We start from the raw sequence: 22,149 nt of genomic DNA on the forward strand, positions 1-22,149 counted from the left end.
GGGAGGACATCTTCGGGCTGTTTTAAATCAGCTCCCACTCCCCCAGGCAAATTTGCCACTGCCAACTAATGCCTAAAATAATGTCGAAGTGGGGGGCAGTTTTTAAACTACAGCATCCAAGGACACCTGAGCTAAATGAGAACGCAAGTCAGCTCGAGCCCGGGTCAGTACAGAAATACCTACATAAGCGGGGCGGCACAAAAGGGAAAAACCTTTCCGCGCAGGCGCACGCGGTTCACCGCCCGGCCGCCACGCCCTCTGCCCCGCCCCGCCCCCAGCCCCGCCCGCCGGCCGATCCTCGGTATCTTCCGCCCAGGCAGGCTTCGCCTCAGACTGCGCTGCACCCTCCCCGCCAGGGGCGTCGCTGTACCAGCCTCTGCGCCCCACAGACTCCCTCCGGCGCTCGGGCGGGGGCAGGAGGCGGAGCGGAGGGGTAGGGGCGGGAGTCGCCGCGGTCTAGGGGCGGTGGGTCGCGGTGTCGTCGGCGGTCCCTGAGACATGGCCTCCTCGGTGTTCTGCTGCCTGCGGTGCTGCAGAGATGGCGGGACGGGCCACATCCCTCTGAAAGAGATGCCGGCCGTGCAGCTGGACACGCAACACATGGGTAAGGGCCCTCCCTTCCCGTGACCCAACGGCCCACCCCGAGTCGGGCGGTGCGGGTCGGGGTCAGTCGGGGGTCGCGAGCACCACGCGCGGCCGGGCCCCGCCGGGCCCCGCCCCCTGCCCTCGCCCTGCGACGCTGCCCTCGGCCGGGTCTGGCGGATCTCCTCCAGACACAGGCCGCCTCCACTTCGGCCCGGTTCTGTGTTCAAGGCTACGCAGTGTTGTCTGCCCTCGCCTAGTGGAGATGGTGTGTGGGTGGACCTACCCGTTCTCACCGGAATCTCCTCCGAGCTGTCGCATCCTGAGACTCGGCACAAGTTCCCAGGCGTGGGGAGCGATAGTACTGTGGTGCCCCTCCTACGGTGTCCCACGGGCGAGCTCCAGTCAAATCCAATACATTTTCAGAATGCTTTAGCTGATTTCGGCTCCTTCTGCCCAGGCAGCTTTCTCTTAGCCCATCATTTATCGGTTGTTTTATTGAAAATTATTTTCCTCTCACCTACTAATGTCAAAACAGGGCAAGTTGCAGAAGCTTCAAGTCACAGCTCATGTCAGACCGTGTCACTTCAACTAAAACCTCCCATTGTCTGACTCCTCCTTAGTCACGCTTAGCGGTGTTGTAATTTCATCTGACTGGTCTGTTGCCAACAATTCAGGCTGTTGCAAAAATAAAACAGCACTTTGCTTCTTCTCATGTATGTTTTTCCTTCCAATTTCGCATGAACATATAGCTTCTCTCACATTCTTCCTCTCCCCTCTGTAGCCTCTTTCACAACCTTATTATTGTTTCTGTTCTTAGACTGTCCCATGTAGTTTCATGTTTCTGGAGTATGGTTCTAGAAGGAGAGATTCCCACTAAGTATTTCAGAGTACTATCTTTTTGTGGATTATTCTCTTCTAAATATATATATATGCACTTTCAGTTTTTCCCACATTTCTCTTTGGCTAAAGGACAGTACATTAAAGTAAGAAAGGGATTTCTTAATATTTATAGCAAAACCCTCTCCTGCCTAGATTCTTTATAATTCTAGAGACACTCTTCCCATTATATTTCTATAGCATGAACTAAACCACAAATGTAATTATATACTGCTTTTTATTGGGGTATTTAATTTAATTTTTTTTTTTTTTTTTTGTCTTTTTGTAGGGCCGCACCTGAAGCATATGGAGGTTCCCAGGCTAGGGGTCTAATCAGAGCTGTAGCTGCTGGCCTATGCCTCAGCCACAGCAATGCAGGTTCTGAGCCCCATTTGTGACCTATACCACAGCTCACCGCCATGTGGGATCCTTAACCCACTGAGCAAGGCCAGGGATCAAACCTGAAACCTCATGGTTCCTAGTCAGATTCGTTTCCACTGCCCCACGATGGAAACTCCAGGGGTGTTTAATTTTAATCCTTATGTCTCCTAAATTTAATGCAGCAGCGTAATACATAAATACATGTAAATGTATGTGTATATCTCTTTAAATTATTACTTATTCATCATCGTTTATAGACAGATGTTCAAATCCTATAATTTCCCTGAGAAAATGTTTCCATTCCATTTATTCATTCGCTCAACTGATATTTATTGGATGACTCTCAGATGGCAGGCATTGTTTTAGATGCTGGCAACACGCATAGTTCCTGGAGCTTATGATCAGCTTTAGTTCTTTTCTGTCTCTACTGCCAAAATCCTGAATTACTACAATCTACTCTGTAAAGTATTCCTTTTCTCTGGTCTCTTCTACAAAGAGCTGGTCACTTGTGCTTGTTCCACTATGTTCTCCTTTTCCAAAGCTGCATAGCGTCTTTCAGTAATGTCATTTCCCAGTTTTCTACCTGCGTGGAAACTTTTTCTTATCCTGTCTTCTGGTGAATTCAAATTCTTCAATCACAGAAGCAACCTGATTTTAGAAAATAATAGGAGAGGCTTATCAAGCTAGGAATAGTTTAAAGCATGCATTGATCTTAAGTTGATATATGAGGAGCACACTTAGTGAATATGCATGTGCTTGGATATGTGAAACTTTATTTAGATAACTTAAGGAGTGTAGTTGCCTTTAGATTTAAGAAAATAGTCTGGGAGTTCCCATCGTGGCGCAGTGGTTAACGAATCCGACTAGGAACCATGAGGTTGCGGGTTCGGTCCCTGCCCTTGCTCGGTGGGTTAACGATCCAGCGTTGCCGTGAGCTGTGGTGTAGGTTGCAGACGCGGCTCGGATCCCGCGTTGCTGTGGCTCTGGCGTAGGCCGGTGGCTACAGCTCCGATTCGACCCCTAGCCTGGGAACCTCCATATGCCGCAGGAGCGGCCCAAGAAATAGCAACAACAACAACAACCAAGAGACAAAAGACAAAAAAAAAAAGAAAGAAAGAAAGAAAGAAAATGTCTGTTTTCCAAGTTCATATCCAAACATAGCTTGTCTCTTTCAAAGTTATCACTTACTTTGGTGATGCTGCATCACTTAAAACCATTTGGAATTCCTCTTGAGATTTTCTGGGCACTAGTTTTTGTAAATACCTTCTTTTTCACCATAACCTCAATGTTTAATTGTGAATTGACTTTTTAGAAATGAATATCTTCCAAGGTAGCTGCTTTGAAAGGGATGCCATTAATTTGGGAATGTCTAATGTTTCTTAAAAAATACACTTTGGCTATGTTTATGTATGTCCTGGCTATACTCAAATTCGCCTTGACTTTCTTTTTTTTCCTTTTTTGCTATTTCTTGGTCCGCTCCCACGGCATATGGAGGTTCCCAGGCTAGGGGTTGAATCGGAGCTGTAGCCACCGGCCTATGCCAGAGCCACAGCAACGCTGGACCCGAGCCACGTCTGCAGTCTACACCACAGCTCATGGCTACACTGGATCGTTAACCGACTGAGCAAGGGCAGGGACCAAACCCGCAACCTCGTGGTTCCTAGTCGGATTCATTAACCACTGCGCCATGACGGGAACTCCCGCCTTGACTTTCTAAGCAACACTGACAATTAATAAACCTACACGAAAATCCTAGATCCAAATAAAGGCTATCTTTGTACTTAAAAAAGAGGAATGAAGTAAACTTAAAATAATTCCTTAATGCTTCACAAGCATTCAGAATGTTTTCTGAATATATCCATCTTTCTATATGAAACATCTCAGTACTTAGCAGAATGCCTTGGAGAGAAGAAATATTATTGTAGGAAGAGAATAAAACCATATTCAGAGTTGATTCTGTGGTTCCAACTCAGAGTTACGTTATGAGAACCATAGAGCATTGCTAGGTAAGAAGAAAATACCATTTATCTGCATAATTCTGTGAAATGCCTTTCACATAGGATGCTTTCAACTCAAGATTTTTGAAACAATGAGGGAAAGTTACTGGTTCATGTAAACTTAAAACCTATGAAGACAGCAGTAGCTTCAGGAAAGACTCAGTGTGTCAAGCACTGGGCTTCTTTTCATCTCTTTCTTCTGCCTTCTGCTGCTTATTCCTGAAGGCTGGTGTTTGTGATAACTTGCAGTCTCTCCCTGGGCTGTAGGCTTCGTCATTCAGATCCAGCAAGAATGAGAAACTCCATTCTTTCATTCTCTTTGCAAAAGTCCTGTGACTCTGCTGGTAGTGGCTTAGGTCATATAACTGTTTTTCACTCAGTTGCTGTGGCCAAGAAATGTGGAATGCAGTGATTGACTTAACACAAGTCTAGGCTGTACCCCTGAAGCCAGAGACTGAGTCAGCTTCCTTGGAACTGTTTTTATCTCCAGAGGGAAATCTGTTGGGAAAGGAAGAACAGATGCTACATGTTCACTACAGAGTACTGAGCAGAGCATATTCATTCATTTCTGTATCAGTTATTTGTTGCGTGTCTGCTGGATGCCAAGTACTCCATGGTCTTTGCCATCAAACAGGAGCTGGGCCCTGGATGCTTTCCAGTTGAAACTGCTGGAGGTATATGGGGCAGCCAGATGTAAATTATGCACAAAAACACTTTCCCGGAATTTGGGATTTAACTTTTGTAATTAGAAAAAAAAAAAGGGTGCTAATGAATTTTTAATAACCATATAGTAGTTTTATTTCAGAGAGTGTCTCTGTTAAAACAACCAGTTTAGAACTGTGATAGAATCTGAAAATTTGGTATTTCTCTTATGTATTTCTCCCAAATAATTTTTTTTTGTTTAACTATGAATTCACCAGTAAGTTAATGAGAGACCTGCCTCACTGTTAATGCCTTTTGTTGCTATGCTTTAGGTTTATTCGATCCCCTCTGGAGGCATTCCCTACAGTTCTCATAGCCAGATATACTTGGCTTGTACACTTCTCACCAGCAAAGTCACACTGGTCACAGATCTTGGGAGTCACATACCTTGATGTTACGGAATATTTCTTACGTATTAGAATTGTATTAGGTTTCTTCATGTTCTCTGATATACATGCTTTCCTAAATCAATATTTGGAGGAGAACTGATATTGGAGTCACATTTTCAAGAGACTGTTAAATGTTATTTGTATTTTTTTTGTTTTGTTTTTTTGTTTTTGCTATTTCCTGGGCTGCTCCTGCGGCACATGGAGGTTCCCAGGCTAGGGATCCAGTCGGAGCTGTAGCCACTGGCGTACACCAGAGCCACAGCAACGCGAGATCCGAGCCACGTCTGCAACCTACACCACAGCTCACGGCAACGCCAGATCCTTAACCCACTGAGCAAGGCCAGGGACCGAACCCGCAACCTCATGGTTCCTAATCAGATTCGTTAACCACTGTGCCATGACGGGAACTCCGAGACTGTTAAATGTTATTTGAAACTAAACAAATTTTCCATGAGAATAAAATATGTTTAATGATACTAAAATCTTGTTAGCACATTTGCAGTATGATTGACAGCAGCTATCTTGTAAATTTTTTTTTTTTTTTTTTTTTTTTTTTTGCCATTTCTTGGGCCGCTCCCGCGGCCTATGGAGATTCCCAGGCTAGGGGTCTAATCGGAACTGTAGCCGCCAGCCCACGCCAGAGCCACAGCAACGCAGGATCCGAACCGCGTCTGCGACCTACAACACATATCACGGCAACGCCGGATCCTTAACCCACTGAGCAAGGGCAGGGATCAAACCCGCAACCTCATGGTTCCTAGTCGGATTCGTTAATCACTGCGCCGCGACGGGAACTCCTGTAAATATTTTTAAGACCCTAAAATCAACATCTTTTCATATCAGCTGTTTCAAGAACATAGATGTATGTTCCTTTCCGTATTCTATTAATCTTCAGTTCTTACTTGACCAATGCATTAGCATAGAACCTTGTAGACATTCTTTCAGTTTTTAGAGTGTTTCACTTTCATTGGATTGAATTGAACATTGTACTAACTCACCACAGTTTCTTTTAAGTATTTTATGTTTTTATTTAGATTGAGATTTATGAAATCATAAAATTGATTCATTGGCTAAAACTAAAGTCTCCTTATACCTTAGAAGAGTTTTAAATATTCAGTACAATTCAGAGCTACTACTGTTTACTTGAAACTATCTAATTAAATAAGATTTCTAGCCACAAATGAATATTAAATATACATGTTCTCTCAGGGAAGGGAAGGGAAGTTTTTTAAATAGTCTATCAATATTTTCATATATCAAAGTATATATAGTGTCCCTATTTTTTGTAGACCAAGAATTAAAAGTGAAGCAGAAATTAACCTTGGTTATTGTATAAGAGAATGCAAAACTTAACACAGTGTCTATATTTTTTGTTTAGGAACAGATGTTGTCATTGTAAAAAATGGAAGAAGAATATGTGGAACAGGAGGTTGTTTAGCCAGTGCACCCCTACATCAAAACAAAAGCTACTTTGAATTCAAAATCCAGTCCACAGGTTGGTATGATGTTACTTTACTATTAAAAGGCCTAATTATTCTAAATATTAGGAGTAATTTTCAGTATATGCAAAGAATTAATGAGATATTAAAAAAAGCACTAAACTGTTACTTAGAAGACCTTTTTCTTCTACCTCTTATGTGATCCTGGTTTAATTAGTTAATTTAGTTAAATTAGGTTCTTTTTTCTCATCTATAAAATGGATTATAGGAGTGGCCCTTCCTGCTGCACATGAGCTATATGTACATTAGTGTTTTGAGGACAGAACACACTGGATCATATAAGGCACAACCATTGTTATTAATATAGATCATTATTAATTACAGCTAGATGAAGTTTCATTTGGTCAAGAATATAAGGCATAGACTCTTGGTATTTTATCTTAGATAAAATTAATGTTATGATTCTGAATTTTTTCTCTTAACTCTTGTTAAGATTCCCTGATTCAATGTCTTCTGAAGCAACTGGCAGATTTAGAATTCTGATAGAAGGCTTAAAGTCTGTAAAAATTTATGAATCTGTGCACCTGAAACTAACAAAATACTATAAATCAACTGTACTTCAAAATGGAAAAAAAAGAATAAATAAAATAGAAAATAAAAACAATAGACAAAATTGATTAAAAAATCAACTATACTTCAAAATAACAATTTTTTTAAATTATGAAGTTTCTTGCATTGTATGGCAATTCTACACGAGTATTAAGATAGTTATTAATTGGAGTTCCCATCATGGCGCAGCAGAAACGAATCTGACTATGAACCGTGAGGTTACAGGTTTGATCCCTGGCCTCGCTCAGTGGGTTAAGGATCCGGTGTTGCCGTGAGCTGTGGTGTAGGTCGCAGATGGGTCTCAGATCTAGTGTTGCTGTGACTTTGGCGTAGGCCGACAGCTGTAGCTCTGATTGGACCCCTAGCCTGGGAACTTCCATATGCCATGGCTGTGGCCCTAAAAAAGACAAAAAAAAAAAAAGATACTAACTTGTGCCAGTGTTTAACATAGGGGCATTTTTTAAGGCTCTATTTTAAAGACATTTCTAATGAAATATGGCATGGATAATATACAGAGTAGGAAAACTAGAGCAGAATAAATTAATTCTGCTCTTCCTCTTACTTGAATACATAAAACATCCCTCTATATCTTGTTTTTTAAATTCATTAAAAGTACTGATTTTTCTTAAGTGTGTGAAATAAATATGAATCTGTCCTCCATTCCATTCTTTTGTAAGTTAACTCCATGGCTGCAGAATGTTTCTGGTTATTGTAATCTTCTCAAAGTATAACTTACCTTTTCTTTTCTTTTTTTTTTTTGTCTTTTGGCCATTTCTTAGGCCGCTCCTGAGGCATATGGAGGTTCCCAGGCCATGGGTCTAATTGAAGCTGTAGCTGCTGGCCTACACCAGAGCCACAGCAATGCCAGATCCTTAACCCACTGAGCAAGGCCAGGGATCGAACCCGCAATCTCATGGTTCCTAGTCGGATTTGTTAACCACTGAGCCACGACGGGAACTCCAACATAACTTTTCTTAAGAGAAGCGAATATTTCCTTGAGCCTTAACGCTAATGCAATTTTTTATGAGGATTTTCTGTAAAGGATGCTATCCTCAGTGTTATCTCTAGAATAAATTCATTGTTAGAGTTCGTAGCATTGATGCCTCAATGAAAGCTTGAGACAATTGTGCCAAAGTATATTACAGTATACATAGTTCTTTAGCAGAAAGAGAACTTCATAACCCTGTCTAGAACTGTTGTCCCAGGAAATAGGTATTATCACCTGCCATCATTCTTAAAATTGTCCCACCTTGTTAAGGATATATTATATAGTCAGATTATTTAGGAAGCCAAGACGGTGAGGTCCAGACATGCAGCTTTCTGATGGTCTCACTCAATCCAGAAGAATTGGATTTGTTGACAACATGGTCTTTAAACCTTCTTTTATTCATAGAATTTCTCCTAACTGATTTGATAAAAATGGAGAAGGAAACAGTTTGAGACATAACCAGGAGCTCTAGGTATTCTGTTAGAGTAATTAAGAAAAGAGCTGCTTGTTTTAAAAGTCCACTTAGGGGAGTTCCGTTGTGACCCAGCAGAATATTAAGGACCCGGCATCGTCACAGCAGCAGCTCAGGTCACTGCTGTGGTGCAGGTTCTACCCCTAGTCCAAGAATTTCTGTATGCCATAGGCATGGCCGAAAATAATAACAATAATAATAATAATAATAATAATGATGATGATGATAATGTCAGAGTTCCCATTGTGGTGCAGTGGAAACGAATCCAACAAGTATCCATGAGGATGCAGGTTCAATCCCTGGCCTCGCTCAGTGGGTTAAGGATCCAGCATTGCCATGAGCTGTGGTATGGGTTACGGTCTCAGCTCTGATCCAGCATTGCTGTGGGTCTGGCGAAGGCCAGCAGCAGCAGCTCTGTTTCCACCCCTAGCCTGGGAACTGCCATATGCCACAGGTGTGGCCCTGGAAAGCAAAATAATAATAATAATTTAAAAAATAAAGTCGGAGTTCCCGTCGTGGCGCAGTGGTTAACGAATCCGACTAGGAACCATGAGGTGGCGGGTTCGGTCCCTGCCCTTGCTCAGTGGGTTAAGGATCCGGCGTTGCGGTGAGCTGTGGTGTAGGTTGCAGACACGGCTCGGATCCTGTGTTGCTGTGGCTCTGGCGTAGGCTGGCGGCTACAGCTCCGATTGGACCCCTAGCCTGGGAACCTCCATATGCCGCGGGAGCGGCCCAAGAAATGGCAAAAAGACCAAAAAAAAAAAAAAAAAAAAAAAAAAAAAAAATAAAGTCAACTTAGACCAAAGGGTTTAAACTCATGGACTTAAGGTATTGGATAAGAAAGTGATTTTATACTATATCATTATTTTTTTCCTTCCCATGATATTGACTAGGTGATATATTATTTGTCGCATATTATAGTATTATAGATGCAAACACTAAAGATAGTGATTTTCTGCTTCTCAGAGCTGGTGCTTGAAATAGAATCCCAGGCCATTTAAATTCAAAGTGTAGCTTTTAAAAAATATTTTTAGAGAGTAATAATAATAATCATGACAATAGGTACTGTTTTTTTTTTTTAAGTACTTCCTCTGTGCTTTACTTATCCATTAAAAAAAAAATACTTACACTGTTCCAAGAGCTTTACTTGGATTATGCTGCTGTATCTTCTAATAACGAAGAAGTGAGTACGGTTGGAATCCATAGTTCACAGGTGAAGAAGCAGAGAGAGGTTAAGTAACTTCCCTGAGGTGATACATAGCAAAGTCAGTGTTTAAACCTAGACAGCACAACTCCAGGGCCCACTCTCTTATCTCGAAGACTGTATGTACTACATCTGCAGAGAACATAGTATAGTTTGCAGCTACTTTTAAAAGATTTTTTTTAAGATTAACAAAAAATAGTGATAATATACCACTTTTTAAAAAAAACAATTTGCACTCTCTTTTAAGACAACTCCTTTCATATTTGTGTTCTTCAGATCTGGGGAGGATTTAAACTGTTATGTTTTTAGGAATCTGGGGTATTGGCGTTGCAACTCAGAAAGTTAACTTGAATCAGATCCCTCTTGGCCGAGATGTGCACAGTTTGGTGATGAGAAATGATGGAGCCCTGTACCACAACAACGAGGAGAAAAATAGGCTGCCAGCAAACAGCCTTCCCCAGGAGGGCGATGTGGTGGTGAGTTGTCTTGTAGAGTTGTTTTCTGCTGTAAATTATTAAACTTGAACTGTTTCTAGTATGTATAGTTTTGCCTGGGACTTTGTGGTTTGAATTCCAAAGCACTGGAATTGGCTCTAATGAGGTATTACATTTTCCAGAGAGAATGCTTAATATAGATGCTGCTGCCTTATCTTAAATGCCTTCTCCTTTCTGGAGCTGCCACTGGCGAAGAAAATCAGTGTGAACCCTTATTTTCATTTGGGAGAATTTATGATAGGTTGCCTGCTGATTAACATTTCCTGCTTCTCTCACGTAAAAGAAATCTTGACCCACAATTTTAAAAGTTTGCTGACCCTTATATGAGAAAATACTAGGTATTTTTGGAGATGGAGATCTCGTAGAGAAAATTTGGACATATATTACTTAATTTGTTATGACTTTCTGTTAAAGAATTAACAGAAAGCATTTTTTTTTTTTAAATTTTATTTTCCCACTGTACAGCAAGGGGGTCAGGTTATCCTTACATGTATACATTACAATTACAGTTTTTCCCCCACCATTTCTTCTGTTGCAACATGAGTATCTAGACATAACAGAAAGCATTTTATCAGGAGTATTGGTCCTTATTAAACATAACCTTATTAAACTTCCTTCACTTTCAGAACTCTCTAAGGAACTGGACTCAAAGTTCTAAGGCTTGATTGTAGGAAGGTTTTTGTGGAAAGCATGTGAAGACTTCTCTATTTTTATTTTCAGCTAGATATATTCATCTTTACCAAAGCCACACTATTGAAAATGTAATTCAAAGATCCCTTTCTGTCTTTTCTAGATACTTCTTCTCAAACAGTGTTATACAAGAACCTTATACACTGAGTTCAGGCCTTTAGCTATTGATTAAGAACAGAGATCCTGGGTCTCTTTTAAGCCTACGTGCCCTTATACGGAGATCCTTGGATTCCTGGCTCTCCTACCAAGTTGAAAGGTGTCTGTAAATAACAAGGGAGAGTTTCTAAAAATAAGATGACACAGACAAAGTAAATCCAGGTTATTAAAGAAATTACAGTATTCTGGAGAGAGTGAAGAAAGATGTGGAAATGAAGATTTTTAATTAGCGTCTGATTTCTTTTCTGCAATTTAAAAAATGTAACAGTTTTTTAATAGGTAAATTATCAAAAGTATGTTTTTCCTAAATTAACTAAAGAAAATAAGGGAATTAAAAATATAAACCATTTTTTAAATCTGCTTTTCTCTGTCCTTCCTTTTGAATAGTTAGTTCTTTGTTTGTAAATCATTGCCAGATGCCCGTATGTGCAACACCCTTATTCAAATGGTTATTCTTGCAAGATAATTTTTTTTTTTTTTTTTTTTTTTTTTTTTTTTTTTTTTAAGGGTCAAACCCAAGGCACATGGAAGTTCCCAGGCTAGGGGTCAAATTGGAGCTGCAGCTGCACAGCCATAGCCATAATCACGGGAGCCGGAATCCAAGCTAAGTCTGTAACCTACACTGCAGCTCAAGCAACGCTGGATCCTTAACCCACTGAGTGAGGCCAGGAGTAGAACCTGCATCTTCATGAGTACTAGTCAGGTTTATTTTGCTGAGCCACAAAGGGAATTCCTTGAAAGAGAATCTTGAAGTCGTGATTATGTCATCAACCTGTTTACGCCAAAAATGAAATTCAAACATAAGAATAATCAGTAACAAATGTTTTTCTTTGTTGAGATAGATTGAACTGCCACTGTATGTTATTCTTTCTCTTTTCTTTTTTTTTTGGTCTTTTTTGGGCTGCGCTTGCGGCATATGGAGGTTCCCAGGCTAGGGGTCAAATTGGAGCTATAGCCTCTGGCCTACGCCACAGTAATGCCAGATCCTAGCTGTGTCTGTGACCTACACCACAGCTCACAGCAACACTGGATCCTTAACCCACTGAGCAAGACCAGGGATTGAACCTGCGTCCTCATGGATGCTAGTCAGAGTCGTGCCTGCTGAGCCACAATGGGAACTCCCCACTGTGTGTGATTCTTGCCTTTCTGTCTATTCTTTGAGATGACTGATACCTCAGATTGACTGATTTAAGAATGTCATTTTTAGTCTGTCAGCATTATTAAATTAGGCTTTAAGTTTTTATGCCCATTCTGATAAAGGGAGGACTCAAAAAGATGAAATATATATAGGATGCTGAAAAGTAAAACATTAGCCTACTGCATTAACTTTATCTTCCTAGTTCAAACACTTGAGGACAAATTTCACCAAATTGCTGACAGAGGCATAGGAAAAATGGATTGGATTATAAGTCAGGAAAAACATTCTCATGTGTAGAATTTTAGTCATACACCATTCTCTGAAGAGAAGTCAAGAAAAATAAGCTTTCAACATCTAACAAATGATTATATTTATACAATAATCATACAGTACAAACAGGGAGCAGCACTAGGGAGGCATACCTGAAACAGCTTATGTTTGTTTTTTTCCTTTTATATATAGTTTTGAAAAGTGAAGATTACGTTTTAAAATTACACTTTTCAGTTTAATTTCAAATAAGTTTTATAAATATTATATGTAATGATAATTATCATCATCATAATGATAATAATTGAAAACACTAACATCTGTTATGAGCTGGGCACTGCTTTAAGTGCCTGACAGGGGTTTAATTTTTTTTTTTTTTTTTTTTTGTCTTTTCAGGACCGCACCCATGGCATATGGAGGTTCCCAGGCTATGGGTCGGATCAGAGCTGTAGCTGCTGGCCTACACCACAGCTCACGGCAACGCCAGATCCTTAACCCACTGGGTTAGGCCAGGGATCGAACTCGAAACCTCATGGTTCCTTTTTTTTTTTTTTTTTTTTTTTTTTTAGGTCTTTTTAGGGCCATGCCCACAGTATATGGAGGTTCCCAGGCTAGAGGTCCAAACGGAGCTGCAGCTTCCAGCCTACGCCAGAGCCACAGCAACTCAGGATCCGAACTGTGTCTGCAACCTACACCACAGCTCATGGCAACACTGGATCCTTAACCCACTGAGCGAGGCCAGGGATCGAACCCACAACCTCATGCATACTAGTCGGATTTGTTAACCACTGAGCCACGATGGGAACTCCCAGAAACCTCATGGTTCCTAGTTGGGTTCGTTAACCCTTGAGCCACGATGGGAACTCCAGGTTAAATTTTTTAATCTTCAGAATGACCCTGTGAAATAGGTAGTACTGTTATTACCATTTACAAATTAGAAGTTAAGTAACTTCTTATTTGGGGTGATCCCAGGATTGCAGTATAGGCAGTCTAATTTCAGAGTCTGTTCACCAAATCTGCCAACAATTTTTGGTAAATCTTTAGAACACATCAGATTTTTTTTTTGTTGTCATTATAACATAATCAAACTTAGTTTTTCTTCTTTCTTTTTTTTTTTTTTTTTTTTTTTTTGTCTTTTTAGGGCCACACCCATGGCACTTGGAGGTTCCCAGGCTAGGGGTCCAATCGGAGCTTAGCTGCTGGCCTACGCCAGAGCCACAGCAATGTCAGATCCGAGCTGTATCCTTAACCCGCTGAGCGAGGCCAGGGATCAGACCCGAAACCTCATGCTTCCTAGTCGGATTCGCTTCTGTTGTGCCACAATGGGAACTCCCAGACTTAGTTTATCTAAATCATATAGAAGGACAGATTAAGTTAGAAAATGCTTGAACTTAAATTCTGCTGATGGACAGTGGCGGTTCTTGCATCCTTCCTCTCTTAGGATTTTGCCGTTAAGCTGGATGCTGAGATTGAAAACTTGCTGGTTTGCAATAGGTTTTGCTGCCACCAGGTGGGGAAGGGTGACAGGAGTACAACCTGCTGCTGGCCTGAACTGCTAGATTTCCTTTAGTCCTACAAAGAGTACCATCTTTGCTTTTTATGTTCCTAGGTTTTTGGTTTTTTTAATGAAAACAGACTTCTTCACTAAGAAAGCTAAATCCCAGCCATTACGTGGTTTTGTTATTATATTTGAATACATAAACTGAAACAAAACAAAAGCAATATTTATCTTTCTTAGTGTTTAGTCTAACTCTGGCTTTGCTAAGATTTGAGGGGAATCTTTTAGCACGTAACATGTTGACTTTGCTGGGCCTTAGCTGTCTTAACTGGAAAATGAGGGAATTAAGACTAGATCATCTGTAAGATTTTTTCCTACCTCTCAAGATTTTAGGTTCATATAATTTATCTGTATTCAGAAATCCTTGAAGTGGTTGCTTCTTGGTCTGTGAACATGATTTTTCTATTGAAAAGTCTCCGCTGTCTATTATTAATTCTTCAAAGGAAAGGTCTCTTTTTGTTGTCAATTAGTAACTGTTCTACAACGTTTTAAAGACAGTTAAAAGTTTAAAAGTTTTTAGAGGTTTTGAATTGAACGGCAATTCAAAAAAAAGTTTTCTGAAGCCATACTCTGTGGGTTTAAATCCCAGCTCTGCCGTTTCCTAGCTCTGCAACCCTAGGTAAGTTATTTAACCTCTCCCCTTTAGCTACCTCATCTATAAAATGGAAATAATAATAATACCTATCTCATAAGGATTAAATGAGTAAATATGGAATGCCTAGAAGAGTGCTTGATGTATAATGCAGTTTAAGTGTTTTCTAGCACTTTAATAATAATTATTAGTTGTGATTTTTATACCATTAATAATGTACAAAGTGATATATTTTTATTCTGTTGTCTTTTAAAAAAGCTCTTTATTTTTGGAAATAAGTTGTATAAAGACAGTTCATGACAGTTGAAAACAGTGACAGGTAATAATCCCCAAAGGTGAAAACGTCATTGTTTTTCCCTCCCGAGGTCACATTCTTTTTTTTTTTTTTTTTTTTTTTTTTTGTCTTTTTGTTGTTGTTGTTGTTGTTGCTATTTCTTGGGCCGCTCCCTCGGCATATGGAGGTTCCCAGGCTAGGGGTCCAATCGGAGCTGTAGCCACCGGCCTACGCCAGAGCCACAGCAACTCGGGATCCGACCCGCGTCTGCAACCTATACCACAGCTCACGGCAACGCCGGATCGTCAACCCACTGAGCAAGGGCAGGGACCGAACCCGCAACCTCATGGTTCCTAGTCGGATTCGTTAACCACTGCGCCACGACGGGAACTCCCCCGAGGTCACATTCTACATAAGAGAGCGGTGTTTCTATATGAGTTTAGAAGGTCTCTCTGTTTACAGTATATAGTACTTATATCATCTTAATATTGAAAATATAAAATCCAGATTATCTGACTATAATACTAAGATTTAAACGGATGTCATTAGTTTTATATCTAATGTGGACTCTTGGGATTTTACCTTTTCCTCACTACATAATATCACTACTAATTTTTTTAATTTTATAATGATTTTTATTTTTTCTGTTATAGCTGGTTTATGGTGTTCTGTCAATTTTCTACTGTATGGCAAGGTGACCCAGTCACACATACATGTATACATTCTTTTTTCTCACATTATCATGCTCGACTGCAAGTGACTAGATACAGTTCCCAGTGCTATACAGCAGAATCTCATTGCTTATCCATTGCAAAGGCAATAGTTTGCATCTTTTAATCCTAAATTCCCAGTCCATCACACTCCCTCCCCCTTCCCAAGGACAACCACAAGTCTGTTCTCCAAGTCCATGAGTTTCTTTCCTGTGGAAAGGTTCATTTGTGCCACATATTAGATTCCAGATGTAAGCGGTATCTGTGCTATTTGTCTTTCTCTTTCTGACTTACTTCACTTAGTATGAGTCTCTGGATCCATCCATGTTGCTGCAAAAGGCATTATTTTGTTCTTTTTTATGGCTGAGTTCACTACTAATTTTTTTAAGCTCAGTTCAAGTAGAATTCTACCAAATTATAAACCTTTAATAAAGCTGTTGTGACCCTTTGCTGAGTTTTTTGTGTTTCCATACTTGCCAATCAGTGCTTTCTGGCTGTTCAGTTTTTTATGGAACATGAATTTTTTACCCTTTTAAATATTTACTTTGCTTTCTAGGGTATTACATATGACCATGTAGAATTAAATGTATATTTGAATGGGAAAAACATGCATTGTCCAGCATCAGGAATACGAGGGACAGTGTATCCAGTTGTTTATGGTAAGCTAAAATATTTCTAAACATTATTAGATATATGTTAACTTTTACTTGACATTTTCATTAACTTTATAACTATCATTCAGAAGTCTGAATAAGTTAATAAGGACCGTTGTATATGGAATATACTCAGTAGATTATCACAGTCCTGCTTTGCAGGACTAAGGAAGTTTTTAATTTTTAAATTTTTTTATTAAAGTATAGTTGATTTACAATGTTGTTTCAGTTTCTGCTGTACAGCAGAGTGACCCAGTCATACATATATACACATTCTTTTCCTCATATTATCTTCCATCATCTTCTATCACAAGAGATTGGATATAGTTTCCTCCTTTGTAGTAGGACCTCACTGCTAATCTAAGGAATGTTTTATTCCCCATGTACTTAAAAAATAAACTTGCTAGGAGTTCCCAATTGAGGCTGAGTAGTAACGTACCTGACTAATGGCCCTGCTCAGTGGGTTAAGGATTCAGTGTTGCTGTGAGCTCTGGTATAGGCTGGCAGCTGTAGCTCTGATTTGACCCCTGGCCTGGGAACTTCCATATGCCGCAGGTGCAGCCCTAAAAAAAAAAAAAGGCAAAAAAATAATAAACTTTGCTAAATACGGTGATTATATTTAAATATTCAGTAGCCATATTCCGTTTTATATCACAGTCTTCCTCCCCCCTGAGTTTTAAAAAATTTTTTCTTTTTTTTTTTTTCAGGGCCATACCCATGGCATATGGAAGTTCCCAGGCTATGGGTCAAATCAGAGCCGCAGCTGCCAGCCTACCAGCGCAGCCACAGCAACTTGGGATCCAGTCTGTATCTGTGACCTATACCATGGCTCATGGCAACACTGGATACTTAACCCACTGAGTGTGACCAGGGATCAAATCCTTGTCCTCATGGTTACTAGTCAAGTTCTTTACCACTGAGCCATAACAGGAACTCCTTTAAAAAATTTTTTTCGGAGTTCCCGTCATGGTGCAGAGGAAACGAATCCAACTAGGAACCATGAGGTTGCGGGTGTGATCCCTGGCCTTCCTCAGTGGGTTAAGGATCCGGTGTTGCTGTGAGTTGTGGTGTAGGTCACTGACTCGGCTCGGATCCGGTGTTGCTGTGGCTGTGGTGTAGGCCAGCAGCTACAGCTCTGATTAGACCCCCTAGCCTGGGAACCTCCATATACCACAGGTGCAGCCCTCAAAAAAGACAAAAGACAAAAGAAAAAAACAAAAAACCAAAAAAAAAATTTTTTTTTTCATGACCGCACCCATGGCATATGGAAGCTCCGAGGCTAGAGGTTGAATCGGACCTGCAGCTGCCCACCTACACCACAGCAACATAGGATCCGAGCCATATCTGCAACCTACGCAGAAGCTTGCAACAAGTCGAAATCCTTAACCCACTGAACAAGGCAAGGGATTGAACCCACATCCTCATGGATACTAGTCAGATTCTTAACCTGCTGAGCCACAGCAGGAGCTCCCTGTAGTCTTGTATTCTAGAAATTTCCAAGAAGCTTTAAGAATTTACAAAAAGATATTTCTGCCATTTGTTATAGAGGATTAGATGACCAGGAGATGTAATTGTAAAGGGTATTTTGGAACCAGGGATAGAAATTCCATGTAGATTAAGCATTAGTTACCGTATGAAACTACCTAAACGTTAAGACTGTTCTGAGAGAAATTATGACTAGAATGGTTGTGTATAGATTGTTTTGCTTTTCATAGCCACGTAGGTCTAAGTGCTTTAGTTCCTGTACAAGTGCATCCCTCAAAGAATTGGGTAACTTAGAGACGACTCTGTACCACTTAGTTACTATGATTTTCTTACAGAAAATTTCAAGCAAGTATAGAAGAAAAGAGAATGGAGTCAGGATCTCTCATGTCCCCATCACCCAGTTTCAAACACTTGTCACCTAGTAGCCATCAGGTTTCATCTCCTCCCAATGGTCTTGCTGTTCTTCACTTCCCTCCTTGTATTCTTTTGAGGCAAATGCCAGACATTACACCCATATTTACTCTTAAATATTTTATATGTATCTCCAAAAATAAAGTCTCTCTCTATAAAAAACATGCATAAGTGCAGTGCTTTTATCACTCTATTCTGCTTATTTTTCATGTTAGCAACTTTTTTTTTTTTTTTTTTTTTTTTTTTGGTCTTTTTTGCCTTTTCTAGGGCCTCTCCTGTGGCATATGGAGGTTCCCAGGCTAGGGGTCCAATCGGAGCTGTAGCCGCCAGCCCACGCCAGAGCCACAGCAACGCAGGATCCGAGCCGCGTCTGCGACGTACACCACAGCTCACGGCAACGCCGGATCCCTGACCCACTGAGCAAGAGCAAGAATCAAACCCGCAACCTCATGGTTCCTAGTCGGATTTGTTAACCACTGCACCACGATGGGAACTCCTATGTTAGCAACTTTAATTCAGCGGGTGTATGATTTTTCTGCCCGTGCCTTTAGTAGATCTAAAAACATTTTCTCATTTACTTACTTTGATTCTTAGATTGGAGCCATATTAACAACTAATTGTTAACTTTTTTGTAGTAACTTACTAGAAGAGTAGCAGTGTTTGGGATAGCAGAAAAATATACAGTAGCAAATATAAATATTTAATAACTCGACAACAATCAAAGCCTGTGCTTTACTTTTTAGTTAAGGTTTTTATTTATCTTCTTTTCTCCTAAATATTACTTTTCCGTGTTTTTTCACATAAAGGTATATTTTTCAACTTGATATAGGTTAGTTTCCTCGCAGTACTGTGTAAGCCTGAAAGAAATGTCTTTATTTACTTAAATAAATGGAAATGTAGCTTAATGTTCAAAATAATTTAGTCTGAGACATGAAATAAATATCAGTAGAATGACTGAATTATTCAAATGAGTATAGAAACGAGATTTTCTAAAATTTTTTTGATTTGGCATTATTTTTAATGTAATAAAGTTAAAGGTAGTAAATTATATGTGCTAAAGTATATTTCATAAACTGAAATTGTTAAATCAGTCCGGTTAAATTAAATAAAATATTTTAATAGCCCAATATTCTCAAAGATAAAAATAAAATTCAAATTCACTTACTGTTTGTCCTCTATCCCATCCCTAATCCTAAATCCATCCAGTTCTTTGTTTTGTCATTTCTTACACTCAACCTGTGGAGAGAAAACTGTATAACACTGAAGAACAGTGTTGTTACCGAGTTAAGACTTCCAGCCTAGTCTAAGTTCTCAGTGTTTTTGGTAATTCTTTTACATCTCTGCATGTTCCAGACTTTCATTGTGCTTCTTGAATTCCCTGTTGATTCTCCATAGATGACCTTCTTTCTCTTCCACTTTAAGAGAAACAGGCCATCGGTGGCGAGCACCAGCATCCCTCTCCATCTTCTGTCCAGCTTTTCTGGATCTACTCCAGTCTTGCCTTTTTCCATCTCATCTTACAAGAAGTGGTGCCCTTTGTGTTCAAAAACCTCAGTCTGTGGTCTAGATTTCGAACTCCTCAAGTCTGAGACTTCACTGTCAGTTATTTCATCTCTATCTCATGTCATCAGTGTCTCTCTTCAATGCCTATAAACATTCTGAATCATTCTTATTCCAAAATACACTCCCTTAAATTTATCCCCCTCACCAGTCCTGTGTCTACCCTTTTCCGCATGGCCGCATTTCTTATAGATCAGCCTCCGTCACTGTCTGTGTTGTACGTTCATCTGTTCTTCAGCATGGTGTGGCTGCCTTTACCACCACGTCACTGAAAGCACCCTTGTTAATACCACTAGTGACTTCATAAATGTCTAATCCAGTGCTTAACTTTTTCCTGTCTTTATTATGAAATATAAAATATTTAGTAATGGGAGTTCCCGTCGTGGCGCAGTGGTTAACGAATCCGACTAGGAACCATGAGGTTGCAGGTTCGGTCCCTGCCCTTGCTCAGTGGGTTAACGATCCGGCGTTGCCGTGAGCTGTGGTGAAGGTTGCAAACGTGGCTCGGATCCCGCGTTGCTGTGGCTCTGGCGTAGGCCGGTGGCTACAGCTCCGATTCGACCCCTAGCCTGGGAACCTCCATATGCCGCGGGAGCGGCCCAAGAAATAGCAACAACAACAACAACAAAAGACAAAAAAAAAAAAAAATTTAGTAATGTGCATTAAATATATATGTGCAGTTTAACAAACAGCTAAAGAGAACACCCATGTCATCACTATAATCAGGATAATGAACATATTCAGCACCCCTGAAAGTCTCTTCTGCTCCCTTATAATCCTTTCTGCTCACCTCTCCCCACCCCACCTCAGTCAGCCACTCTCTGCTTTCTGTCACCTAAGATTGTCTTGCATTTTTAGAGTATTAAAATAAATAGAATCATGGAGTTTGTATTCTTTTTTGGTCAGGCTTCTTTTACTCAGCATAATTATTTTTTTAAGATTTATCCATGTTGTAATATGTATCAATAATTCATTCATTTTTACTACCAAGTGTATAGTTCATGGTGTGGATATATCACAATTGGTTTTTCCCTTCACCTGTTAATGGATATTCAGGTTGTTTCCAGTTTTTGGCTCTTAGAATTAAAGCTGATATGAACATTGATGTACAAGCCTTTAGATAGATATATGCATTCATTTCTCGTGGTAAAAACATGTAGAAGCTGAATAAGGACTGTAGTCTGATTAACAGTATTAACAGTTAGTTTTACAGTTTAGATATTGTACTGTAGTTGTATAAGATGTTACCATGGGGAGAAGCTGGATGCGGTATACATAGGACTTTCTGTATTATTTTTGCTACTTCGATCTATAATTTTTTAAATAAATTATTTTTAAGAAGTAATTTATCTTAATATATAAAATTGAGAAAGTAGATAGTAAATAAGAAAAATTACCCATATTTATTCCATAATTATTAACAATATTTCCTTTCAGTGTCCTTGATAGTCTTCATTGTGGTTATTTTTACCCCATAGAATCATGTTTCATAACCTGGACAGCAGATGTGTTTATTCTTCTTGCCTTTTAATAATATGGCGTCATAGAAACAGTTTATTTTATAAGTTCTATTCCAATTAAGCTATTTGCTTCTAATTTATTTTCTTTCTTTTTCTATCTCTAGTTGATGACAGTGCAATTTTGGATTGCCAGTTCAGTGAATTTTATCATACTCCTCCACCTGGTTTTGAAAAGATATTATTTGAACAGCAGATCTTCTGAATGTATTTGTTTTTGAAACTTGTATTTCTGCACTGTTAAAAGTGTTTACCATTTAATAAAGCTTTACCTGACCTATAGATGAAAATATATTCTTAAAAACATGCTTGTTAATGTTATCTAAGTGTATACAATATACCATCCTGAAGTTCTGATTTAAAATACTTACGTTTTGTGATATGAAATCAGCATTTGGGGAAGTTTATTTAATTCTTATTTAAATAAATATAACTGTGGGTTTAATTAACAGTATTAAGTGGAAATATGTATATAAATATTTAAAAGGGAATCTTTCTTATGTAAAATACTTGTTTTGATAGAGATGTAGAGTTGAATGGGGTATTTTTGTCGTTCTGAAGATTGGACCTCATTAATTAAGTCTGCAGTTCAGTAATTTTGTGTCTCGGTGTCTTTTTTATATAGAACATAACAAATGACAAATTTCTATTATTAGCAGCTTCACTTCCGGCAATTTAATTTACTGTAAAATGTACCACATTTCTTTAAATTGCTTATTTTGTTTGTATGTCATTGCTTTTGATCTTTTTTGTGAAAGGAGATGAATGTTGTAGTAACTGTCAGAGCATTTGGTTGAGGATCATCATCCTGTGTTACTTCAGTACCTGAGTAAGGAGTGGTTGATGGGTGATGTAGTGTACATGACAGACATTTAGAATAGTACGATGCTTTGAACTTAAATGTAAATGAGATTATTCTTTTAAGGACTTTTATTTAAATGTGCATTTGCCTGTAAGGAATAATAAAGTAGTAGTAATTAAGGAATATTCAGTGCTATATTA

The 22,149-nt window shown here is 39.4% G+C and overlaps 2 protein-coding genes across 2 annotated transcripts in view; one reads left to right on the plus strand and one right to left on the minus strand.

Moving 5' to 3' along the window:
• TRIM13 (tripartite motif containing 13) overlaps positions 1 to 1,465 on the minus strand; it is a 64,975-nt gene extending 63,510 nt beyond the window's left edge. The window contains exon 1 of the transcript XR_002336667.1: positions 869 to 1,465. The gene's annotated coding sequence lies outside the window, so the exon portion shown is untranslated. The remainder of the gene's footprint in view (positions 1 to 868) is intronic.
• SPRYD7 (SPRY domain containing 7) lies at positions 471 to 21,550 on the plus strand. Its single transcript, NM_001243529.1, has 5 exons — positions 471 to 604; positions 6,309 to 6,425; positions 9,952 to 10,118; positions 16,078 to 16,180; positions 21,255 to 21,550. The coding sequence occupies exons 1-5, from the start codon at positions 499 to 501 to the stop codon at positions 21,350 to 21,352; spliced, it is 591 nt and encodes a 196-aa protein (NP_001230458.1). The 5' UTR covers positions 471 to 498; the 3' UTR covers positions 21,353 to 21,550.

Source organism: Sus scrofa, chromosome 11 (genome assembly GCF_000003025.6).
Source record: "Sus scrofa isolate TJ Tabasco breed Duroc chromosome 11, Sscrofa11.1, whole genome shotgun sequence".
In the NCBI taxonomy this organism is placed as follows: domain Eukaryota; kingdom Metazoa; phylum Chordata; class Mammalia; order Artiodactyla; family Suidae; genus Sus; species Sus scrofa.